The 24,142-nt window shown below is 44.0% G+C and overlaps 1 protein-coding gene across 1 annotated transcript; it reads left to right on the top strand.

Moving 5' to 3' along the window:
• Window positions 1–721: 721 nt before the first annotated feature.
• Window positions 722–8,604, top strand: LOC129864979 (uncharacterized). The gene is made up of 3 exons (XM_055937341.1): window positions 722–1,247; window positions 7,140–7,801; window positions 8,000–8,604. Exons 2-3 carry the CDS (start codon window positions 7,162–7,164, stop codon window positions 8,359–8,361), a joined length of 1,002 nt encoding a protein of 333 aa, XP_055793316.1. The 5' UTR covers window positions 722–1,247; window positions 7,140–7,161; the 3' UTR covers window positions 8,362–8,604.
• Window positions 8,605–24,142: the final 15,538 nt, after the last annotated feature.

The raw sequence follows: 24,142 nt of genomic DNA, 5'->3' as shown, positions 1-24,142 counted from the left end.
CCTCTGATTCATTGAATGATGTGCGTTAGCACTGGGCTCGGTTAAAAGCCTGCACACCTTGTGGGTCCCTAGGACCAGAACTGAACAACAACAATTCTACCAATGATGAGACATACGCCTTATTTAAATCCCCTAAAAATGCATTAACCCACCCTCCCTTCCTTGAGGTAATGATAGGATAAGTGAATACTAAGTCTCTACTCATTACTTTACGAAAGGAGAAATCCTTTCTATATTTAAACTAGGCCTGAACTTCCACTTTGACAATTGACAGTAATGTACTTGGTGTCTGACACCATCATGTGGCAGCACAGGGAATTGCTTTGGTATGCATCTACAACAGTACAAATACTTTTCTCCATGTCTGCCAACAATCCCTCATCATGACCAATAGAATAACACACAGTAACAGCCTCATGTACTGCGGTGTGTGCATACTGTCGTGTTATTAGATGCTTTGACGACGGAAGGTCAAATCAGGTGACATGACAAGAGGCCTACTTTTCCAGTATGAGCCCTCAGCACAGATCTGCTGTCATGGTCTAAATAACATAGGATAGACACCGACATTCTTGGCAGGAAGAGGATGTTATTTTGAAATATGTGCCTCTGTCCAACAGCCAAGCGAACATCTCTGCCTTTTCCACTTGTCCAATAGTTCATTGTCCACAATGTATGAAGTCAGAACGTGCAAGTGCGGCGCGCGCCCGATGCCATTTGTGAGACTACGATAAATAGGTTATGCATTTACACTTATTTACAATGTAATGATGACAGTTCAAAACAGTCCTAAAATGCAACGGAAAGACAGGTCCGATAATATTATTTCTGTCCGTGGACCGTGACACCGTGACAACGGACCTGGGCTCTCGTGACACATTAACGGCAAACGGGAATGCGCATGTGATAAAGCAGTTGAGTATGTTATTGCACGCCCACTATCTGAAACGAAGGGCACGAGCGAAAACGACACGCAAGAGGACTGGGGCGGCGCAGAATCGAATGAACTCAGGATCTTGAAAGTTGTGGTTATTTCCAACCCTACCGAGTTCGTTTATAACGGACGGTTCGATGAATGCTCGAATCTATTAAAGAGGTTAATTCACAGAAAGAAGACCGTGGAAGTTGGGCAGATTTTCAACTGCTATGAGGATTCTCAAATTCTTCATGGGGTACAGTTGCAGAATGCTATGAACGCTTCCTGCTGTGTGACGTTGGCTTTGTTTGAAGAAGTTGCGTGAAACTGGGTATGTTGAAATGACAGATGCTGAGCTATTTAACCATTTAATTATTTTCCTAATATAAGTTAATTGGCATGAAGTAGTAGAGCATATTAACAAAGGTCTGTTTCTGATGAAAATGGACCTGTATTTGTGTTTTTATTCAATTAACCTTTATTTAAGACTGCCACATATCACAACATGGACAGGCTACACTCTTGGTTGTGTTGTTGAACTGTCCTAAGCTTTAAACGTTTATGTGAACTGTAGTGTCTTAGCTCTTATTACTTATTTATATAATAAGAAAGACTCAGAATACAAGAAATTGAACTGGAGCTACACATTTACTAAAACGAGTTAATACCAGAATAACATAGAACAACACTGCGCATGACCAAGGGTGCTCCATTCTTAAAGGGGACATCAGTAATTAACAGAACATAACATTCCCTCTCTTATACAATCAGAGTTACTTTTACCAAACCACAACTGAAACATTTCCCAGAACTTGTTGTAGTTATTTTGAGTCTTTTGATTTGAACTTGAACAGTTTGTTTGTTTGTTTATATGTCCAGTCTGTCTGGTGGACGGTGCCTTCGTTCTGGGTAGTGCCTAAGATTGTCTGGAGGCTCCTGAACATCCTTAGTGTGTGCTTGCTCCCTTATAGCTTCTGCTATAGCAGCACCTTGATCAACACGTTCCCTTTCAGCCTGGGGTCTCTTTACTGCTCCACCGCCCTCTACAGTTCCCTGTGTGTCATTCTCAGGAACTCTCTGTGCCTGTTCTCTCTCGATTGTTGTGCCGTTTTCCGTGGAATGCATTTGGTTAATGTGACGCCGCCACATTATGTTTGGGGTCACTTGAACCTGGTAAGTTCTGGGTCCCGTTTGTGTATGTACGGGCCCTCTTGTCCATTTCCCTCCTCCTCTGTAGTCTCGCACCATCACTTCCTGTCCTGTTTGGAGATGGCGCTCCCGGCCACCGGAGAGCATCTTGGCTTGTATGTTCAGCGCTTCATTACGCGTGTTTGGCTTCATGATGTCCAGATGTGTGCGGAGAGGCCTCCCGAACATCAGTGCGGCTGGGCTTTCATTTGTCGTGGCAAGTGGGGTGTTTCGGTAGGAGGCCAGGAACTTGGCCAGTTTTGTTTGCAAAGTCCCTTCGTCCTTACTTTAGAGTTTGCACAAAGCATTCTGCCAGCCCATTGGTGGCAGGGTGGTACGGAGCTGAGGTTGAGTGTTTGATTCCATTTACTGACATGAATCTTGTAAACTCGTCACTTACAAAGGCTTGCGCGTTGTCACTTACCAGCTGCAGCGGCAATCCGAAGCGTGTAAACGTTGTTCTGAGACACTCTATCGTCTGAGCTGAGGTGGAGGAGTCAGTGCAAAACACCTCTGGCCATTTGGAATGGGCATCAACTATAACCAGAAACATGTGCTTTTCAAAGGGACCAGTGTAGTCCACATGAATTTTCTGCCATGGCTCTGTGGGCCATTCCCATGGGTGGGAATGCATGCTCTTTGAATGTGCCCCGTACTACTGCATTTGTGACAAATTTCGTCTTTGAAACGGCAGTCCTCTGCTCCGTGAACTCCTGTTGCATTTTTTGGCCACACGTGGGCGCTGTCGGCTGCGTGAACTTGTGCAGGGAAGTTTGTGATAGGTCAGTATTTCTTTTACTTTGCAACTTAAATGCATCTTTAGTCACGATTTCCATAGCCACAGCAATTTCAACAGCCTTTGCAAACGTGAGATCTGATTCTGTGAGCAAACGTTATTGAATGTGTTCATGTTTCAGTCCACAAACAAATCTATCCCTTAACCTCTCTAGGGTATGTGGGACGGGAGCGTCTCACCTCGTCAACAGCCAGTGAAACACTCATAGGACTTCATGTTACACAATACATGTATGTTTTGTTAGGTAAAGTTCATATTTATATCCCAAAATCTGAGTTTACATTGGCGCGTTATGTTCAGTAGTTCCAAAACATCCGGTGATTTTGCAGAGAGCCACATCAATTTACAGAAATAGTCATCATAAATGTTGATGAAAATACAAGTGTTACACATTGAATTTTAGATACACTTCTCCTTAATGCAACCGCTGTGTCAGATTTCAAAAAAACTTTACGGAAAAAGCAAACCATGCAATAATCTGAGTACGGCGCTAAGACGACAAATCAACCCAAAGAGAGATCCGCCATGTTGGAGTCAACATAAGTCAGAAATAGCATTATAAATATTCACTTACCTTTGATTTTCACCAGAATGCACTCCCAGGAATCCTAGTTCCACAATAAATGTTTGTTTTGTTCGATAATGCTCATCATTTATGTCCAAATTCCTCCTTGTTGTTCGCGCGTTCAGTACACAATCTAAACTCACGACGCGCGTGCAAGTCCAGCGGAAAGTACGGACAAAAAGTCCAAAAAGTTCCGTTAGTCGGTAGAAACATGTCAAACGATGTATAGAATCAATCTTTAGGATGTTTTTAACATAAATCTTCAATAATGTTCCAACCGGAGAATTCCTTTGTCTTCAGAAATGTGATGGAACGCAGCTAACTCTCACATGGTATGGTCAGCTCGTGGCACTCTGGGAGAGACCTAACTCAATCTCCTCTCATTCGCCCCACTTCACAGTAGAAGCATCAAACAAGGTTCTATAGACTGTTGACATCTAGTGGAAGCCTTAGGAAGTGCAACATGATCCCATTTCCACTATCTTGGATAAGCGAGAGTTGAAAACCTACAAACCTCAGATTTCCCACTTCCTGGTTGGATTTTTTTCTCAGGTTTTTGCCTGCCATATGAGTTCTGTTATACACAGACATCATTCAAACAGTTTTAGAAACTTCAGAGTGTTTTCTATCCAAATCTACTAATAATATGCATATCCTAGGATCTGGCCCTGAGTAGCAGGCAGTTTACTCTGGGCCCGCTTTTCATCCGGATGTGAAAATACTGCCCCCTACCCCAAAGAAGTTAATGGGTCATTTAGGTTCTCTCCAAACTGGCAATGTTCAGACAGTTTCTTCAACTCTGCTACATATGTACGAACACCCTCCCCCTCATTCTGATCTCTCTTGTGGAAACGAAAACGTTCCGAGATGAGGAGTGGTTTAGGTGATAGGTTATTTTGCAATATCTCCACAATCTCTGTGAATGTTTTATTGGAGGGCTTCAGAGAGGCAGTCAGATCTCTTAGCAAACTGTACGTTTATGGGCCAATTAAACTCAACAGCGCTGGTACTCTCTTGTTATCAGCAATGTCATTTGCAATGAAGTACTGTTCCAGTCGTTCAATGTAAGTTGCCCAGTTTTCTTGCGTGTCATCAAACACATCTATTTCCCGATGCCATTCTCTTTACCTCCCGCTTCACGGGTCTTTGATCTGCCGCCTCCTTCTCGTCAGCTCTCCCCTCGTCGTCACTGCTTGCTAGCTGTTGTGCTACAGGGTCAAAATCGTCCTCTCTTCCTACGAGCTCCATCTGCATTCGTGATGCAGTTAATCATCCTCGTCGCCATTGTAGTGTCTTAGCTCTTATTTATATAATAAGAAAGACTCTGAATACAAGAAATTGGACTGGAGCTTCGCTTCACAAAATGTATATAATTATTTTGCTTTTTTGAGGTCTAATATGGTACAAGGCAGAGCTGTGCACAGACCTTTTGGGGGGCATGTGCTAAAAAAAGGGTCACCCCCAAAAAAGGTTTCCCACAACCGCAGTCAGACCGTTTGATTAATTATTACAAGAAAAAGTGGAAAGCAGCTATACAACCAACTGAGTCTGTATCTGTAGACTACTATCTACACCCTCTAACCAACTGAGTCTGTATCTGTAGACTACTATCGACACCCTCTAACCAAATGAGTCTGTATCTGTAGACTACTATCTACACCCTCTAACCAAATGAGTCTGTATCTGTAGACTACTATCTACACCCTCTAACCAAATGAGTCTGTATCTGTAGACTACTATCTACACCCTCTAACCAACTGAGTCTGTATCTGTAGACTACTATCTACACCCTCTAACCAACTGAGTCTGTATCTGTAGACTACTATCTACACCCTCTAACCAACTGAGTCTGTATCTGTAGACTACTATCTACATCCTCTAACCAACTGAGTCTGTATCTGTAGACTACTATCTACACCCTCTAACCAACTGAGTCTGTATCTGTAGACTACTATCTACACCCTCTAACCAAATGAGTCTGTATCTGTAGACTACTATCTACACCCTCTAACCAAATGAGTCTGTATCTGTAGACTACTTGAAGCCTTGCGAAGAGCTGCTGGCAAAACACACGAAAATGCTGTTTGAATTAATGCTTACGAGCATGCTGGTGCCTACCATTGCTCAGTCAGACTGCCCTATCAAATCATGGACTTACTTATAACATAATAACACACAGAAATACGAGCCTTAGGTCATTAATATGGTCGAACCCGGAAACTATCATCTTGAAAACAAAACGTTTATTCTTTCAGTGAAATACGGAACCGTTCCGTATTTTATCTAACGTGTGGCATCCATAAGTCTAAATATTCCTGTTACTTTGCACGACCTTCAATGTTATGTCATAATTACGTAAAATTCTGGCAAATTAGTTCGCAATGAGCCAGGCGGCCCAAACTGTTGCATATACCCTGACTCTGCGTGCAATGAACGCAAGAGAAGTGACACAATTTCACTTGGTTAATATTGCCTGCTAACCTGGATTTCTTTTAGCAAAATATGCAGGTTTAAAAATATGTACTTCTGTGTATTGATTTTAAGAAAGGCATTGATGTTTATGGTTAGGTACACGTTGGAGCAACGACAGTCCTTTTTCGCGAATGCGCACTGCATCGATTATATGCAACGCAGGACACGCTAGATAAACTAGTAATATCATCAACCATGTGTAGTTATAACTAGTGATTATGATTGATTGATTGTTTTTTATAAGATAAGTTTAATGCTAGCTAGCAACTTACCTTGGCTTCTTACTGCATTCGCATAAAAGGCAGGCTCCTCGTGGAGTGCAATGTAAGTGTAACAGTATAACGTTAGACCGTCCCCTCGCCCCGACACAGGCGCGAACCAGGGACCCTCTGCACACATCAACAACTGACACCCACGAAGCATCGTTACCCATCGCTCCACAAAAGCAAGGGGAACCACTGCAGAGCAAGGGGAACCACTACTTCAAGGGCTCAAAGCGAGTGACGTAACCGATTGAAACGCTATTAGCGTGCACCACCGCTAACTAGCTAGCCATTTCACATCCGTTACATAAGGCAGGTGGTTAGAGCGTTGGACTAGTTAACCGTAAGGTTGCAAGATTGAATCCCTGAGCTGACAAGGTAAAAATCTGGCGTTCTGCCCCTGAACAAGGCAGTTAACCCACCGTTCCTAGGCCGTCATTGAAAATAAGAATGTGTTCTTAACTGACTTGCCTAGTTAAATAAAGGTGGGGAAAATAAATAAATCGGCCCTGATTAATCGGCCATTCCGATTAATCGGTCGACCTCTAATCTACACCCTTTAACCAAATGAGTCAGTCTACAGATACAATCTACACCCTCTAACCAAATGAGTCAAGCCTGATCCCCATAAGCTGGATCCCACAACCTTGCATGTGTGTCTGGGTGCACGTGACTGTGTATGTAGGGTATACATTCATTTCATTTGAGGTATATTGGTTATGCCTCAAGTGAATTTTTTTTTTTTTTTGTTTTGCTCATATTTCCTGGCCTGGTCCCAGATCTGTTTGTGGTCTTGCCAACACCTGTCATCGTCAAGCCAAACATGACAATGAGTGACAGAGTTGGCATGATGGCACAGACTGGCACTCAAGCAGTTTTCTCCCTCTGTAACTTATCTTCCAATCCTGCTCTAATTCTTTCCCCTTTTCCTTCCCCTAGTAACTCCCACTCGGGGTCAGACATGTCTGTGATAGTGGGAGAGGGGCGGTTCATAGCCCAGAGGATCACCAGAAGCATCACCTACTACTACACCAGCCGGACACCAGGGGGTGATAGCCCATCCCCCTCTCCTCCCACCATCTCCCCCACCTCCTCCCATCTAGACACTCCTCTTCCCTCCCCCTCGTACTCCCTCTCCACCCCCTTGCTCCCAGTCTTGCCCACTCACCACGACGTTTCCTCAATTCTCACCCCTTCCGCTTTGGATGTACCACCCCTCTCTCCATCCTCGCCCTCCTCCCACCGTCCCCTCCTCCTCCTTTTCCCGTGGCTTGGCGCGCGACCAGGGGGCATGGCGAAGTACCGGGACATCTACCTGGAACGCGGCCTGGACATCCTATCTGTGGAGAGCACTGTGTGGCACTTCCTGTGGCCTCGCTGGGGGCTGGAGTATGCGGCCGAGGTCCTGGAGCTCCTTGATGACCCGCGTTTCAAAGGGCGCCCCCTTCTGGTCCACGCCTTCTCCATCGGCGGGTACACTTTCTGCCAGCTTCTCAGCCAGATGGTCAGGGAGCCACAGAAGTACCCGGGCCTGGCCCAACGGGTCATAGGACATGTCTATGACAGCCTGGTGATCGGGTCGCTGGAGCATATGGCTACAGGTGAGAGAGAGGGGAAGGAAAGGAGGTAGGATTGTCGGTTTGGATTATTACTCTGAGAAAGGAGAGGGATCTGTTACTGAGACGGTGTGTGTGTATGGGTTAGTTTGTGTGTGGATGTGTGACAGAGAAAATAATTTGAAATGTAATTAACCTTGACCGGTAAATAAAATAATCTGTGTGTGTCTGTGTGTGCCTCAGGCCTGGGCAAGACCCTGTTCCCTCGTATCGAGCCCCTGGTGCGATACACCGCTCTGCTCTACTTCTGGCTCTTCAAGTCCCAGACGGTGCACTACTACGACAACTCAGTCCAGGTCTTCTACAACAGCCCCGTCACCGCCCCGGCGCTCTTCTTCTTCTGCGAGAACGACGCGATGTGCGACCCCGTCGCCATTGAGGCGATACTCGACCTCTGGAGGAAGCGGGGCGTTGCTGTGGAAAGCAGGAAGTGGAAGGAGTCTGTGCACGCTGCTCATCTACGCTGTCACCGAGAGGAGTACCTCTCAACACTGGAGACATTTTTTCACTTGCTCAACATTGCCCCCCTCAGGGCTAAGATGTGAATGGCTCATGTGCTAATCACAGTGAGGGGTTTGATAATTCAATAAATCCTGCATACTCATGCTCCAACACAAATGTAATAACAATATTATAACATAGTGTAGTCATGTAGCATGTAAACTTTTATCCATAGAAACTTGGTTGACACATACCCAGCATATGGGTCACGAGGGGTTAGGGAATCTAACCCACAACACACACGTTTTACTTCCCTGATGCTATAATAACAACATATCCAATCCTAACTCCTAGCATGTGTTTTGACTTTACTATGTTAAGTTTGGTGTGCCTTGGGTGTTTGGGAAATCCTGACCTAGACTTCAGGCTACAGGAATAGTATTTTGTATATTTTTCCCACGTTACACACAGTAAGTGTGCAGAAAGAAGATTGAAAAAGGATAGAAAATAAACTAATGGGTCAAATAGTATCAGAATAAAATAGACTGTTAGATGTATGTAGTTCTGTCCTTGAGCTGTTCTTGTCTATGTTGTGTTATGTCATGTTTCATGTTCTGTGTGGACCCCAGGAAGGGGGATGAGACCTCTTCAGAGGACTACCACTACAATGGAGGCTACAAGACCTCTTCAGAGGACTACCACTACAATGGAGGGTACAAGACCTCTTCAGAGGACCACCACCAGCCCCTATGATGGAGGGTATGAGACCTCTTCAGAGGACCACCACCAGCCCCTACGATGGAGGGTATGAGACCTCTTCAGAGGACCACCACCAGCCCCTACGATGGAGGGTATGAGACCTCTTCAGAGGACCACCACCAGGCCCTACGATGGAGGGTATGAGACCTCTTCAGAGGACCACCACCAGGCCCTACGATGGAGGGTATGAGACCTCTTCAGAGGACCACCACCAGGCCCTACGATGGAGGGTATGAGACCTCTTCAGAGGACCACCACCAGGCCCTACGATGGAGGGTATGAGACCTTTTCAGAGGACCACCACCAGCCCCTACGATGGAGGGTATGAGACCTCTTCAGAGGACCACCACCAGCCCCTACGATGGAGGGTATGAGACCTCTTCAGAGGACCACCACCAGCCCCTACGATGGAGGGTATGAGACCTCTTCAGAGGACCACCACCAGGCCCTACGATGGAGGGTATGAGACCTCTTCAGAGGACCACCACCAGCCCCTACGATGGAGGGTATGAGACCTCTTCAGAGGACCACCACCAGCCCCGTCCAGACGTCCAGAGGTTGAGACCTCTGGACGTCTTCATGCTTATCAACTCTATGAGCATCAGGCCAAAAGGATTCTGCACGGATGTTGTCTTATGCGTTTCTAGAATCTGTTGTAATTATTTGTTATAACTGGACACCAATGTTTCGTAGCAGGCTTATGGGAACAAGGAGCGTGCTAGCCAGGTACTGGTGGAAGAGAAGATCCGGAGAAGAAGTGGTGGATTGGCCACACCCTCCGAACGCCCCCTTTCCAACATCACCAGGCAAGCTGTATCCTGGAACCCACAAGGGAAAAGAGCATACTGAATTAACACCTGGAGGTGAGAGATGAGGGAAGACACAAGGAAAACCAGCATGAGGTGGAACCACAGGAGGTTGGTGGCACCTTAATTGGGGAAGACGGGCTCGTGGTAATGGCTGGAGTGGAATAAGTGGAATGGTATCAAATACATCAAACACGTGGTTTGATGACATTCCATACAGCCATTATTATAGGCTGTTCTCCCTCAGCAGCCTCCACTGTACTGGGGAATAAGAAGAATAATACTGGCCAGAACAGTGATGGAGAGCAGCCTCCACTGTACTGTGGAATGAGAAGAAGAATACTGCCCAGAACAGAGTGATGGAGAGCAGTTATCCGTGGCCTGTGCTCCCAAAGGAGCGATGGGCCTAAGCAATTAAATTAATGTTATGAGAAGTTTTACCTATGCTATTCATTTCAGTTTCCCTTTAAATGTTACTATCTATACCAGAACTTCCCAACTCTCTCCTCAAGAGACCCCAACCCCCAGACGTTTCACATTTTTGTATTAACCCTAAACAGGCACACTTGATTCAATTAGTCAAAGGCTTGATGATTAGTTGACTTCGTCACACATCATCGTGGGTGCAAGTAATTATCAGGTAGAACAGAACCAGCAGTAGTCTGGACCTCCATAGGATAAGATATAAACAGCCCTGGTCTATACAGCACGTGTTAGTTTAATCCACAAAATACTAAGTGCATTACCAGCCACCACAGCTGGATGAGGAAGTAAAGGGTTAACTTGTGGTTAAGTATCTTGGCCAAGGGTACACTCTGAACTACCATCCCCATGTGGTCATACGTCGAGCTCTTGCCTGCAGACACCCCAGTTGGCATGGGTTTACAGTTGAGGAACGACCTGTGCCTAACCCCTGGCACAAAGAATCACACACTTATGCGTGCCCACACTCTCTCTCGCTCACTTAGCAAATAAGAGAAGGATAGGCTGAAAGAACTGTGCAGACATGAGAGATGAATAAAGATCAATGGGGTAAATAGTTAAGACTGTTAGATGCATGAACACTAGATGGGGCCTGCTCTCTCTGCTATCTCCTGAAGTCCACGATCCGCCCCTTCAGTTTGTTGACTTTGAGGGAGAAGGTATTTTCCTGGCACCACTCCACCAGGGCCCTCACCTCCCTGTAGGCGGTCTCGTTGGTGATCAGGCCTACCAACGTTGTGTCGTCTTGATTGAGTTGGAGACGTGCATGGCCACGCAGTCATGGGTGAACAGGGAGTACAGGAGGGGGCTGTGGTTTATTCTGATATACCCAGTTCCGCTGCCAAAATTAAAGCAAATAGACAGGTCAAGAAATTAGAGAAGTATTATGAAATTAAATTAAATCTTTAGTTCCTACAGTATCAAATACATCTAATCCAATCTAGTGTCTAATTCAAGGGTCAGTTAAGAATAGTGTGTGCGTGTGTTTAACCTACACTTCAATAACTTTCCAGCATGTGCCTCACATTGTGCCCGCTACATCACCATAAAATACTCAGAGCTGCGTGTTTGTATTGTTCCCATCGTTGCAGCAAGGATTGGAGCATCGATTTGTTCCCTTGTTGTTTGTCAGAGATAAATTAGACATTTAAATAAATGTGAAATTCAACCTTAAGGTTCAAGGTTTTTCTGTGTAGCTAACCAAGTTCAGCAACCGGGGTTGATATGTGTTTAGTGGGCATCTTGTGTATTTACATCTGTAATCAAAGTTCCTTGACCTCACACATGTGTGTGCTGCCTTCCACGAATTACCGTAGTCCTATCAAAGATGGTGGATAAATGAAGAGTTTACTCAGGCCGTTTACCATTGGAGGCGAAAAAGTCAGTAACGGTCTACTTAACCGGTTGTGTCTTGCATAGACATGTCTTGCATAGACATCAATACAATAGGAGCTGGTTCTGGTCTACTTAACGTTAGTTAATTGACATTCATAGACGGATGGGTTGTTTAGCAACAAAACTGATGTAGCAAAACAGGCTGGGTTGGCTTAGAATCAAAGGATTGTTGATATCATTTAAACGATATTTCCCCTCCACATTTTATTGAAATTAATACATAAATGTGCACAATGAGCACTTGTTGTCTCTCAAATACATTGTTACAGTTTCGGTTAGCTAGCTATTGAATTTTAGTCATTATTCGCATAGACGTGACAAGAGTCAAAACAAGACATGGTATAGATAACAGTATGTACAATGAGCTGAAACAAGTCACCTACGATTCCCCACATGGCAGTTTCTTGTTGCTAGCTATATGACCTTCCAGAATCATAACAACACACGGACATCTGCCCCATCGATGAGCACGCCTCGTTTCTGTGATGTTTATGAACCAGAAAAAACAGCAAGTGGGGTGTCTCGCCTCTTCTTCCGTCTCTGGTCCTATTTCGGTTGTCAAAAGTTACCACAGCCACAACGTTTATGACTATATCATAAAAATCCATGAACACCCAAAATATTTTTTGGGGGTCTTAATTTGAAGTTAGGCATAAGGTTAGGTTTAGAATTCGTTTTTAAGAATATAAATTGTTGAAATAGGTGGGATTTAGCCATAACTATGACTTTGTGGCAACTAGATTTAGCAGATGCTCTTATGCAGAGTGATTTACAGGACCAATTACGGTTAAGTGCCTTGCTCAAGTGCACATACAGATTTTTCACCTAGTCGGCTGGGTGATTCAAATCAACACGATTAGGTTACTGGCCCAAAGCTCTTAACCGCTAGGCTCCCGAGTGGCGCAGCGATTTAAGTCTCTGCGTCTCAGTGCTTGAGGCGTCACTACAGACACCCTGGTTCGAATCCAGGCAGAATAATAACCGGCCGTGATTGGGAGTCCCTTTAATAGTGAAAAACGTGACATGGTAGACCATGCAATTTGGTACAAAAATTCCTCAGGAGATATGGATGTGCATTATTTCAAACTTAATCAGGAAGTGAGTTATTGTGAAAATTCAGAATGGCTGCCATAATAGCATAACGGCATGCAATTTGGTACAAACATTCCTCAGATGACATTAAAACGCCATAGAAGCTTTCCTCATTGCAAACTTAACCAGGAAGGACTGCCAATGTACTGTAGATGCTAATTAATCCATAGTCCTGTTTAAAATGACTTCAGTGAAATTCTCATAAAATAACATGAAATTGAGTCATAATACATTAAATGTATTCTGTAAATTCTGATTAGTGGTGAAAATAAAAGACTTAGGAACCTGACCAAGACTTAGGAACCTGACCAACATGTACCAGTATAATGGCATAATGCTGTGCATGATAATTCAGCATCCTGGCATTGACACTTCTGAGAACAGAAGAGCTCACTTTTGCAGCCACACCTCAGGAGTTCTCTGTAAGCTTTGGCAGCCTCTGGTAAGTGTCCACAAAGGTGTCCAGGAATCAACTTTTTAGCCCAGCCTAAGATCCAAATCAAACTTTCTGGTGAAGGTGCCACTTGGATGGCTTTCAGACTTGTTGACCGAATGCTAATTTTGTACACTGCTCTGTTTGAATGTTGCAGCAGTGCAGCCTGTGTTGAGGGGATGTTCTCCGTTGAGAATAACTTCTTAGAAAAGAGTTGCTGGTTGTCTTGTCATAGAGAACACAGGTGTCTCTCTCAATCAATGTGAATGTGGACGATTCCAGATCCAGGGGTTGAAATGGTTCAGCTGACATGGAAATGAAGGCTTCAGTCACCTCTGTCACCCTTTCATGAACCTGTTTGTATCACAACCTGTGAATGCGTTGAAAGCTGGCGAAGCCAAACTTGTGCATTCCAAGCTTCTCGCAAATGGTGTTTATAGAAATCTAGTAGTTTTTACCCATATCAAAAGTAACCCATAGCTTTATGGCTCGCTAATCCTTGATAAGATGGAAGAAAAGCAAGGAGGACAATGATGTCCACTGCTCCAATGATAATGGTCTGTGCACCCTTTTAAAGGTCATCTATGAAGGAATATTCTTGGCACACCTGTGTCAACAAGCTGAAAATCTCCTGTTTGTTAGTAGGATTTCTGAGAAAGTCAGAGAATTTACATTGGAGCTTGTTTTTTCCCTGCTTCTCTCTCATTGAGTCTGTTAGACTACCTGTGTCTCATTCAATATGGATTCTTCTGCTGTTTTTCAACTGGTGCTCTACCAAAAGCAGGAAGACATTTGATTGCAGAATTGGAAACTTGGTGGACAGGCAAGGAATGGACAATAACAGCTCCATCAATGATTTTGGCAGCAAAAGAAGAGGGCACAGGTGTGTAGGAATCTACAGCGATCAGGTCTAGCAGATGATTGGCAGGTCAGGCATTCTGTTATTTGTAAGGGTTGGAGAAAATCGGTTATTCTCATGAGAGAGAAACCCATCCAGGTTTCCATCACATAACTTGCTTGCAATGTAGTTGGCTGAAAAGTGTACAGTCACTTTTTAAGTCTGATACTGTAATTGCTTTGCCTATTTTGTGACTGACTTTGCCTTATACTTTTGAAGCTGTGGTATAAAAACCCCACCTCTTTAAGGAATACCTAGGATAGGATAAAGTAATCCTTCTAACCCCCCGCCCCCCCCTTAAAAGAGTTAGATGCACTATTGTAAAGTGGTTGTTCCACTGGATATCATAAGGTGAATGCACCAATTTGTATGTCGCTCTGGATAAGAGCGTCTGCTAAATGACTTAAATGTAAATGTTAAATGTAAATATTATTCCTCTTAAGGGATGTGTTCTGATCCACAATTACTTCCTTGAGATATTTCTGATATTGAGGAATGCCTAGTTTTTCCAATGTTGTGGACAATGCTAATGACATCTTTGCTTGCACAATTGTGTCTATCCAAAACCAGAGGCTCTGGACTAATCTAAGTCTAGACTACACATGCTTGAGATATTGTTGCACAAGCTGGCCACTTGTTTTTTTATGTTTCCTGGTGTAATGAACTTTGCTCGTGTTGAAGAGTTAATGTTGAAGGGGACACTACATTAATAAGCTGGGCTTCAAAATCAACCAGTAGTCTGGTCTGCTCAGGTCCTGCTACCATCTATCTCCAGAAGGCAGTGGGGTTCTCTGTTATACCAATGGCTCCCGCTGTACCTTTTAATAGCTCACTGTTTTGCTCATGAGCTTAATTGGTCAAGCGACATGCATGAGAAATTGTTTTGTGTTTTTGCTAGTACCCAGAGGTCTGAGAATTATTCTCTGATGTTAGCTGCTAGAGCTTTCAAATTTCAAATGTAGATAGGAATCCACCTTGCAAAGTTTGTTCTGTCCAGTGCAAAGAACCATGCTGCCAAGGACTCTAATGTTAACATAAAGACCCAAATCTCTAGTTCTGTGTTCCCGGACAGAAATCATCACAAGTCTCACAAATTGAATAACAATCCCACTGGGCACAGACGTCAATTCAACATCTATTACACGTAGGTTCAAAGTAATTTAATTGAGATGACGTGGAAACAACGTTAATTCAACCAGTGTGTGCTGTGGTGGAAAATTACTAACTAGGCTCTGTCTATTCTGTATTAAACTTATAGAACTGGCTATTCTTTGTTTCTCTACCGATACAGACTGTCCGTGTCTGTTCTAGTCATAAGCAGTGGCGGTTCTAGCTTGTATGGCTCCCTGGGCGAACCAAAAAAACACCATTCTGCACTAACTGTAATTTTTATTCAGACATTTGGAACAACAAAAATAAATAAACATAACATTTAAAACTATATAAATATATATACAAAAATAAGACTCATAAATATCAAAAAGAAGTAACAAAGACAAATGGAAACAAATTGTAGTATACAAATACAAATAAAAAAGGAATCAAATTATTACACTATTACCCTGTTGCTAACAGAAAACACACAAATAAAACTAAATTGCACAAATCCTATATCACACAAATACACAAATAGAATAACACACTTATAAAAAAGAGAACCTGATTATTACACTATTGCACTTCAAACAAGAAACACACAAACTAAATTGCACAACTAATTGCATTACTAATTGCATTAGTACTGTACAAAGTTAGAGGTGTGCTATTTGATAGATTCCCCCGCTCCCCCTACCTTGGGCTTCCAGTGGGGAGACCTGAGGTCAACCTACACCTGCCTCCCCATCTCATACTTCTGAGTGGGAGACCTTCCCAGGCAGTAGCCTGCCTAGCTCACAAACTAGAATCAGGGCGTTCACTCCGACAAGGTTAATTGACCCACAGTCCCACACGGTGACAGGATATCATTGACGTGACGTGCAAATGGGCGATAAAAAAACAGATCGCGTAAATGTCACCATATTTTTGTTTTCTATTTTAATTATTATTTTTTTGTGCGGGAGCCCCATGCCTGGGCGGCTGCCCATGGTGCCAATGCCTAAATCCGCCACTGGTCATAAGACTTGGTTAAACCACACTATGTGACACATCCTGTTACTCAGTATCTACAGGATCCCAATTGTGTGGAAACATGCTGAGGAGAATAGAGAATAGCATGATTAGCCAGTGGTGGGCCGTCAGGGCCATCAAGGCCTTCTCTGCTGGCCTAAACATCATCAGAATATAATTTTTTTTTAAAATATATTTTCCCACAAATATGTATTAAATTATTCCCCAGAGTAAGAGTTATACTCTTCATTTCATAGCTTTCCTCTTGGTTGCACTGCTTCCAGCCCCAGGTTGAGATTTGGAGGGCTGGTCTTCATGTTAGATCTTTTATCCAATCATATTCAGCCATCATGTGTTGCCAGGGGTCTAAAATCTGCCCTCAGGCCTTCAGAATCAACAGTGCGGGCGCTTGTAGCTTAAAGTGAATGGAAATTAAAATTTAGTGTCAACCAATCAGCTTTAGAGTTGGCTATTGTACGCCTGCTGGCTGGCTCCAGTGTTACACAGGAGCCAGCTAGCAGGCGTAGTGCGTGGACGTCTTTTGATTGGATTACCAATATTGAGAGGCAGGTCTATGCAGAACCTCAGAACTAGGAAACTGAATTTGATAAACAAATTAATTCGCGTACTACTAAGCTGTTTTTTCAACCCACAATGGCAGAAGGAGGAGAATATATCGATTTGGTCGAGGATATAATTATAACGCCATTCTCAAAACGAACTTTTCAAGAAAAGTTAGACATTGTAAGGAGAGGTCCCCCGACGCCGACGCTACAAAGCCTGTCACAGGCGGGAAAGGAGTTCGTTCGCCACTTTCAAAGTTCCAACTACGAGCGCTATCAATGTCTCACAGGCTCCGAGAAGCACTGCAAACTGTACTGCTGGGAATGCCTATTATTTGCAAGTGATCGATTTGGTGTTTGGAGCCACACTGGCTTTGCAAACTTGAGTTGTCTAACCACGGCAGAAATGAGACACCAAAGTACGGCTGGGCATTTACAAGCAATGGTGCTTTTGAAAACTTTTGGGGACACCCGAGTGGATCTACAGCTCAACGAACAAGCGCGCAGGGCAACAGAGCTGCACAATGAAAAGGTGAAGAAAAATAGGGAAATATTGAAGAGACTCATTGATTGTGTCATGTTTTTGGGTAAACAGGAACTTTCATTTAGGGGACACGATGAAAGTGCTGACTCCACAAACAAAGGGAACTACGTGGAGCTTCTTTCTTTTCTTTCTGAAAGCAACACAGATTTACAATACCACCAGTCCAATAACAAAGTGTTCATTGGGACGTTAGGCAAAATAAAAAATGACCTAATTTATGCTATTGCTGAAGTGATGGGAGAAGAGATCAAAATGGAGATTAAAAAAGCTCCCTTTGTTGCTGTTATGGTGGACGAGACAACAGATGTGGGAAATGCAGCACAGCTCTCACTCGTCCTGCGTTATGTGACGGACACAGGAGTCAAGGAGCGATTTATCCGATTTGAAGATGTGACAAGCTGCAAGCGAGCTGATGACATTGCCGCTCTTATTTTCCGTTTCTTGGAGGAAAATGAATGTAGTCTGATTAAGTTGTGGCACAGTGTTTTGATGGCGCAGCAGTCATGGCATCTGGACTCAATGGGGTGCAGGCTAAAGTTAAGGAGAGGGCACCGATGGCCTTATTCATTCACTGCTATGCACATCGACTAAATTTAGTACTGACTCAAGGAGCCTCAAAGCTTAAAGAATGCAAGGTCTTCTTTGCCAACCTCAATGGCCTTGCAGCATTTTTCTCACGATCCCCTAAGCGCACGCAACTGCTGGATGACATCTGCAAGCGTCGTCTTCCTAAGGTTGCACCAACGAGGTGGAAATATACATCTAGATTGGTCAATGCAGTCTTTGAAAAGAGAGTTGCCCTAAAGGAGCTGTTTAACCACTTACTGGAACATCATGATGCCCATGACGGGGATACTGTGCTGATGGATTTACTGGAACATCATGATGCCCATGACGGGGATACTGTGCTTATGGCTGATGGATTTACTGGAACATCATGATGCCCATGACGGGGATACTGTGCTTATGGCTGATGGATTTAATGCACGTTTGGATGATTTTGAGTTTTGTTTTTTGCTTGAAACATTCAATGGGATTTTTAATTATTCGGATGTGGTTTTTGGAATTCTACAGAAACAAACTTTGGATGTACAATTCCGCCTGACAAGGGTGAACGAGTTTTGTGACACAATTGAGCTAGAGGGGCGCAGGTTCAGTCAAATCTAATCAGATTAGCTGTATCATGATCTAATCATTCAGACTATAGCCAGTGTCAGTAGATAGTGCAAAGAAACGATAATCACTAGTTTTGTAACTATGTACCCAACCATTGTTTCCACACATCTGCTAGCTGCACAATAGATAAGGAGGTTGTACTTTTCTATAAAAGCTGAAATGCAACTCTGTTCATTGGGCCCTTAACGCTGCACCATTGAGTGATTGTTAATTAACTGCTCCATTTTAGTAAATATTATAATAAAGTTGTTGTTTGAAGAATCTACAGTCTTTCTTCCTATTTGTTAGAGTTTCCATGACAATTTGGCGACGAGGATGGGATGGCTAACTCCACTTGCTGATCATTCCCGGGGAGACCAAGGTTAACACAGTAAAGGGACCCGCCTCGTACCCAGCAAGGAGCTTCATTGGATGGATATGCCATCCCAAAGAAGTAGAGAGTTAAGTGTGAGACTGATTTTCTTAAACACAACCTACAATGGGGGAAAGCTCTGGGAGTTTTCAGAAAATCCTGATCTGGGAACAGGTTGTGCACAATAGGTCTGGGGACTGAGACTCTGTTTGGAACAGAGAATTGGGGGTATTTCATGACATTACATGGTTTACGATCATAAGATGTAAATGCATGAGATGAAATTTCAGGACGAGATCCTAATTTAGAAATAATATAATATTCCTGCAGGTAAAAAAATCTATTATAATAATAAATCAGTGGAGTGGTAAAACAGTTGGTTATGATTGGGAAACCAGCATTTTAAACCTACATGGACATTTGCATAGGAGGAACTACCATGTGGGGATCAAATTAAAATTTACATAGAGTAATAAAACAATGTTTTGTTGGAGAAGAAATTACTCCTTTTAAATTATAAGAAAGGAAGATTTTCCTAACCAAATAATGTTTGTTTTGTGTGTTTGTTTTTGTTTCCTTAGTGGGTGTGTGTGTATTGACGAGAGATTTATATTATGGATGGACAATGGACCCTAATTTTGGTAATATGTGTTGCCAACAACAGTGATATTTGAATCGTGACACTGGTATAAGACATTAGGTCTCCCATATTCTCCAGTAGTACATTGGCAGACGCTTTATTATTGATTCGAATACAAGGTATCAGGTGCCTTGACCTATTAAAAGGCACAAATACCATAACTACTGTCCAGGGAAGTAGGTATCACTACCTTGGAAAATTGTTCAAATTGGTATATATTAGAACCGTGAGTGAGGAAATTTAAACACTCTTGACACCATAGAGAGAGGTGCAGAAATAACCACCATTGAAATGGCATCCATGGTTTGTGACACTCCCATAAAAGGGGGAATAGAAGAGGTAGACTATGGCAAAGCCATAGAGGCGCTAAAAGAAGCACAAGCACATTCTACCAATTCAACTCGAATTGGGCAGCATTTCCCTGCTGATGTAAAATTCCAGTAGAGAATTCCAAGATGTGATTGTCAGTTGGCACAATGATATAAAATAAATCAAAATCTCAATACACCAGCGTTTTGATCTTTGTTAGAAAAGCAAAACCGATAAAACGAATGAGTAGCTGTACTCTGCATAAAAAAGACAGGGTATGTTGATAAAATGTGTACGAATGCTTTGATGGCAGGTTTGAAACCTGTTATCAAATCGGATATTAAAGGGGTAGTGGACTAACATTTTTCATTGGGATAAAATATTAAAGGAGGCTTTGAGAGTGGAATCTAATTCAGCTCAACGCAGCCGTGCGGGTGGTTAACACAGCCACAGTGAAAGTCACTAACAGTGGTTTTAACGGCCTAGGTAAGACAAAGAAAAAGGGAGGAAAGAGTGTCACAAGGATGACGCTGGAGAGACGAAGCAGGTATGGGGAGTCAAACATTTAATATAGAACGGACATGGAACGAGACAGGAACAGCGTCAGCAAACGAGTAATACAGACAAAAAACTATTAATGCAGCAGCGGGGAACAGAGCAGGGGAACTGACAAATATAGGGGAGGTAATAAACAGGTGATGGGTGAGTCCAGGTGAGTCCAATATTGCTGATGTGCGTGACGAGGGAAGGCAGGGCTGCGTAATAGATGGTAGGAGTGTATAATGCAGGGCAGATTGGCACCCTCAAGCGCCAGGGGGGGAAGAGCTGGAGCAGACATGACAGTACCCCGGGGTGCCACCCGGTGTCCCACCTGTGCGAACCGGCCGAGACATGTGCGCTGGGCAAGCTGGTTGAGGCGTGGAAGCCCAACGAACCGGCAGGAGCGTGGGAGCCTGGCAAGCCGGCTGAGGCTTGGAAGTCCGACGATCCGGGCTGAGGCAAGACGCCTGTTGATCCCTCTGCAGCGAGGGAGCCCAATGATCCGGTGGAGCGTGACGTGGGATGGAAACCTGCCGATCCAACCGAGGAAAGGAAACCTCTCGAAGCCAGCCAGGGTGTGGAAAACCTGACAGGCTGGCTTAGGGACCCCCGGTTCCATCGGCGGCGGAATCCACCACGACGTCACCAACAAATCCCAAAAAACTCCTGGGCCGGCTGGGAGAACAAGAACTGACGATCCGGCTGAGGTCCGACATGGGATGGCCGCCATCCGAGCCAAACGGGGCAAGGCAGCCTCTCGAGCCAGCTAGGGTGTGGAAGCCCGACGAGCTGGCTAGGCACCCCCTGGTTCCATTGGTGATGACCCAGAGCCGATGTCACCACCAACTGGAACGCCAGTACTCCCCGATGCTTTGTATGTTGGCTGCTGCATTCTGTCACAGGGATGATGCTGGAGCGACGAAGCAGGTACGGCGAGTCAAACATTTAATATAGAACAGACATGGAACGAGACAGGAACAGTGTCAGCAAACGAGTAATACGGGCAAAAAACAACTAATGCAGCAGAGCAGGGGAACTGACAAATATAGGGGAGGTAATAAACGGGTGATGAGTGAGTCCAGGTGAGTCCAATGAGTCCAGGTGAGTCCAATACCTCTGCAAAAAAGCTCTGCGAGAGGGCAAAGATGCCTGGAAAGCAATCCTGCAGTGGCGTTCTACCCCGATAGAAGGCATGGATAGCAGCCCGGCCCAGCGCCTCATGGCACAGCGTTTTATAGCAGTTCTGCCGGTAGCCAACACTCTCCTGGAGCCATATGTGGTGACAGACGTGCTGGTGAAGCTACGTCACAGAAGACAGGTCTCCATGTTCATCTACGACAAATCAGCACTGTTTCACCCACCCTACCTGAGCTCAGGGTGGATGAAACAGTGCGAATTAAGCCACTACCAGGGGACCGGACGGGCCTCTGGAGACTCGGATCCTGTGTACAGAAAGTTGCACCACGCTCCTACTTGGTCAAAGTGAATGGATCACTGTACCGTCGCAACAGGTTTGACCTTTGGATTGCTGAGCCAGCACCTACTCAGAACCCTGATGGTCATAGAACCCTGACGGCATGACAAAAGACAGAACCCCAGCAAGGCACTGGGCGAAGAGCCAGGGGATCACAGGTTGGCCGCTCCCTCGCCCATCAATACTCCCCTTAGACAGTCAGGTGACACGCCTGGGCGTCCTCGCAGACAAGCCCCCTGTCTTTTCACGCTGCGGGCATCTGTCCCAGCCACCAAAAATACTGAATCTGTAGCTTTCCCATTAGGGATTGTTGACAGACAGCGATAAAAGTGAAGAGACTATCAAAATGTGTTAAGTTGATACCTGAAAAAAAGATGAAAAAAGAACTAAACAGTTCGTGTTGGAAATTATTACTAGGTTTGTTGTGTTAGTGAATTGACATCTCCTGTCCTATTTTATAAAAGGGAAGATGTTATGGGTGTAAGATGGTAAATGTTAATTACTGCAACTGCAGTGTTTTTACCGAAGTGCTTGAGATACTCAGATGAATTGCAATGTACTGAACAAGACTGGTTACTCGCATCAATGCCTCTGTCTCGTCATTTAACATTCAAACAGACTTGTCCAAATTGGGAGAGGATGGGGGGTTAGCGGAGGAAGAAGGGATACGGACTAAATTGAGGGGTTGCACAAGTTAGACTGACAACTGAATCTCTAACCGATTTATTGCAGTTAGTAAATCAAATCAAATGATTTGCTTGCTCAACGCATTAGCTTAGTTCTGAAGGAAACATAGTGTCCGTTTTAAGAGTGATGCCGACTAAATAATAAACAGTCTATTAGTGGTGTGAACGTTTATATGTTAAAACGTTTAAATCAAGCTGGGATCATCCCAAGAAACATCCCTAAACGAAAACAATGTTTGTTTTTTCCCCCAAAACAAAAGAAATCAGCCTAGGCAACAGTACCACCAAGTGGCTATCGCTTACCATTGAACGTCTGACTGACATGACTTGATACCAACACCTTACATGCTGTCTAGAGCCATCGCGCGCATGTTTATTTTGTACGTCCATACCAGACACGATCAGGACACGTAGTTTGAAATATCCAAACGAATTCAGGTTGAAACACATGAAGCATTCATGGACATTTAGCTAGGTAGCTTGCTGTTGCTAGCTAATTTGTTCTGTGATATAAACATTGGGTTGTTTTCACCTGTACTCCACAAGATCCTTTTTTTTCTGGATCTTGTAGAATTTTGACTCATTTTGAGTCACACAAAATTGTGTGTACTCTACTCTGAAAATTAATCCACAGATTAAGGAGGAAGACTCCTTCAGCAGTCTTCTTCTGTGGACTTTATATGTCTGCTGGCAACCAACTTTAAAGTGCATTACCACCAACAACTGGGCTGGAGTGTGAACCTCAGTTCATCTATCAATCTGTCAACTTTTCAGTATTTTGTTTAATTATGTGTTATTTATTACATTATTAGCCCAGGACATTGTTTTGTGTTATTACATACAACCAGGAAGAACTTTTGGGTATCAGAGCGGCGGTAAGCAAATTTGAGGAAAACGTTACCGAAGTTCTATCAAAACATTGTAGTACTCGCACTTCTAAAACACATAACCGCTGCTACTTCCGGGATGCCTACAAGACCCTCCCCCGCCCTCCCTTCGGCAAATCTGACCACGACTCCATTTTGCTCTTCCCTTCCTATAGGCAGAAACTCTAACAGGAAGTACCCGTGCTAAGGACTATTCAACGCTGGTCTGACCAATCGGAATCCACGCTTCAAGATTGTTTTGAACAATCTTGAATCTTTGAACGGACTGGGATATGTTCCCGGTAGTGTCCGAAAACAACATAGACGAATACACTGATACGGTGACTGAGTTTATCAGGAAGTGTATAGGAGATATTGTACCCATTGTGACTATTAAAACCTACCCTAACCAGAAACTGTGGATAGATGGCAGTATTCGCGCAAAACTGAACGCGCAAGCCATCGCATTTAACCATGGCAAGGTGACTGAGAATATGGCCGAATACAAACAGTGTACATTTTCCCTCCGTAAGGCAATCAAACAGGCAAAATGTTAGTATAGAGACAAAGTGGATTAGCAAATCCATGGCTCAGACACGAGACTACAAATGGAAAACCAGCCACTTCGCGGACACCGACGTCTTGCTTCCGGACAAGCTAAACACCTTCTTCACCCGCTTTGAGGATAATACAGTGCCACCGACGCAGCCCGCTACTAAGGACTGTGGGCTCTCCTTCTCCGTGGCCAATGTGAGTAAGACAT

This window comes from Salvelinus fontinalis, chromosome 11 (assembly GCF_029448725.1).
Source record: "Salvelinus fontinalis isolate EN_2023a chromosome 11, ASM2944872v1, whole genome shotgun sequence".
Taxonomy (NCBI): Eukaryota; Metazoa; Chordata; class Actinopteri; order Salmoniformes; family Salmonidae; genus Salvelinus; species Salvelinus fontinalis.
This window is presented reverse-complemented; position numbering and strand designations above follow the sequence as displayed.

Coding starts and splice junctions, on each gene's coding strand:
- LOC129864979 (XM_055937341.1), top strand. CDS start 7,162: ATGTCTGTGATAGTGGGAGAGGGGCGGTTCATAGCCCAGAGGATCACC. Junction 7,802..7,999: donor GCTGGAGCATATGGCTACAG/GTGAGAGAGAGG, acceptor TGTGTGCCTCAG/GCCTGGGCAAGACCCTGTTC.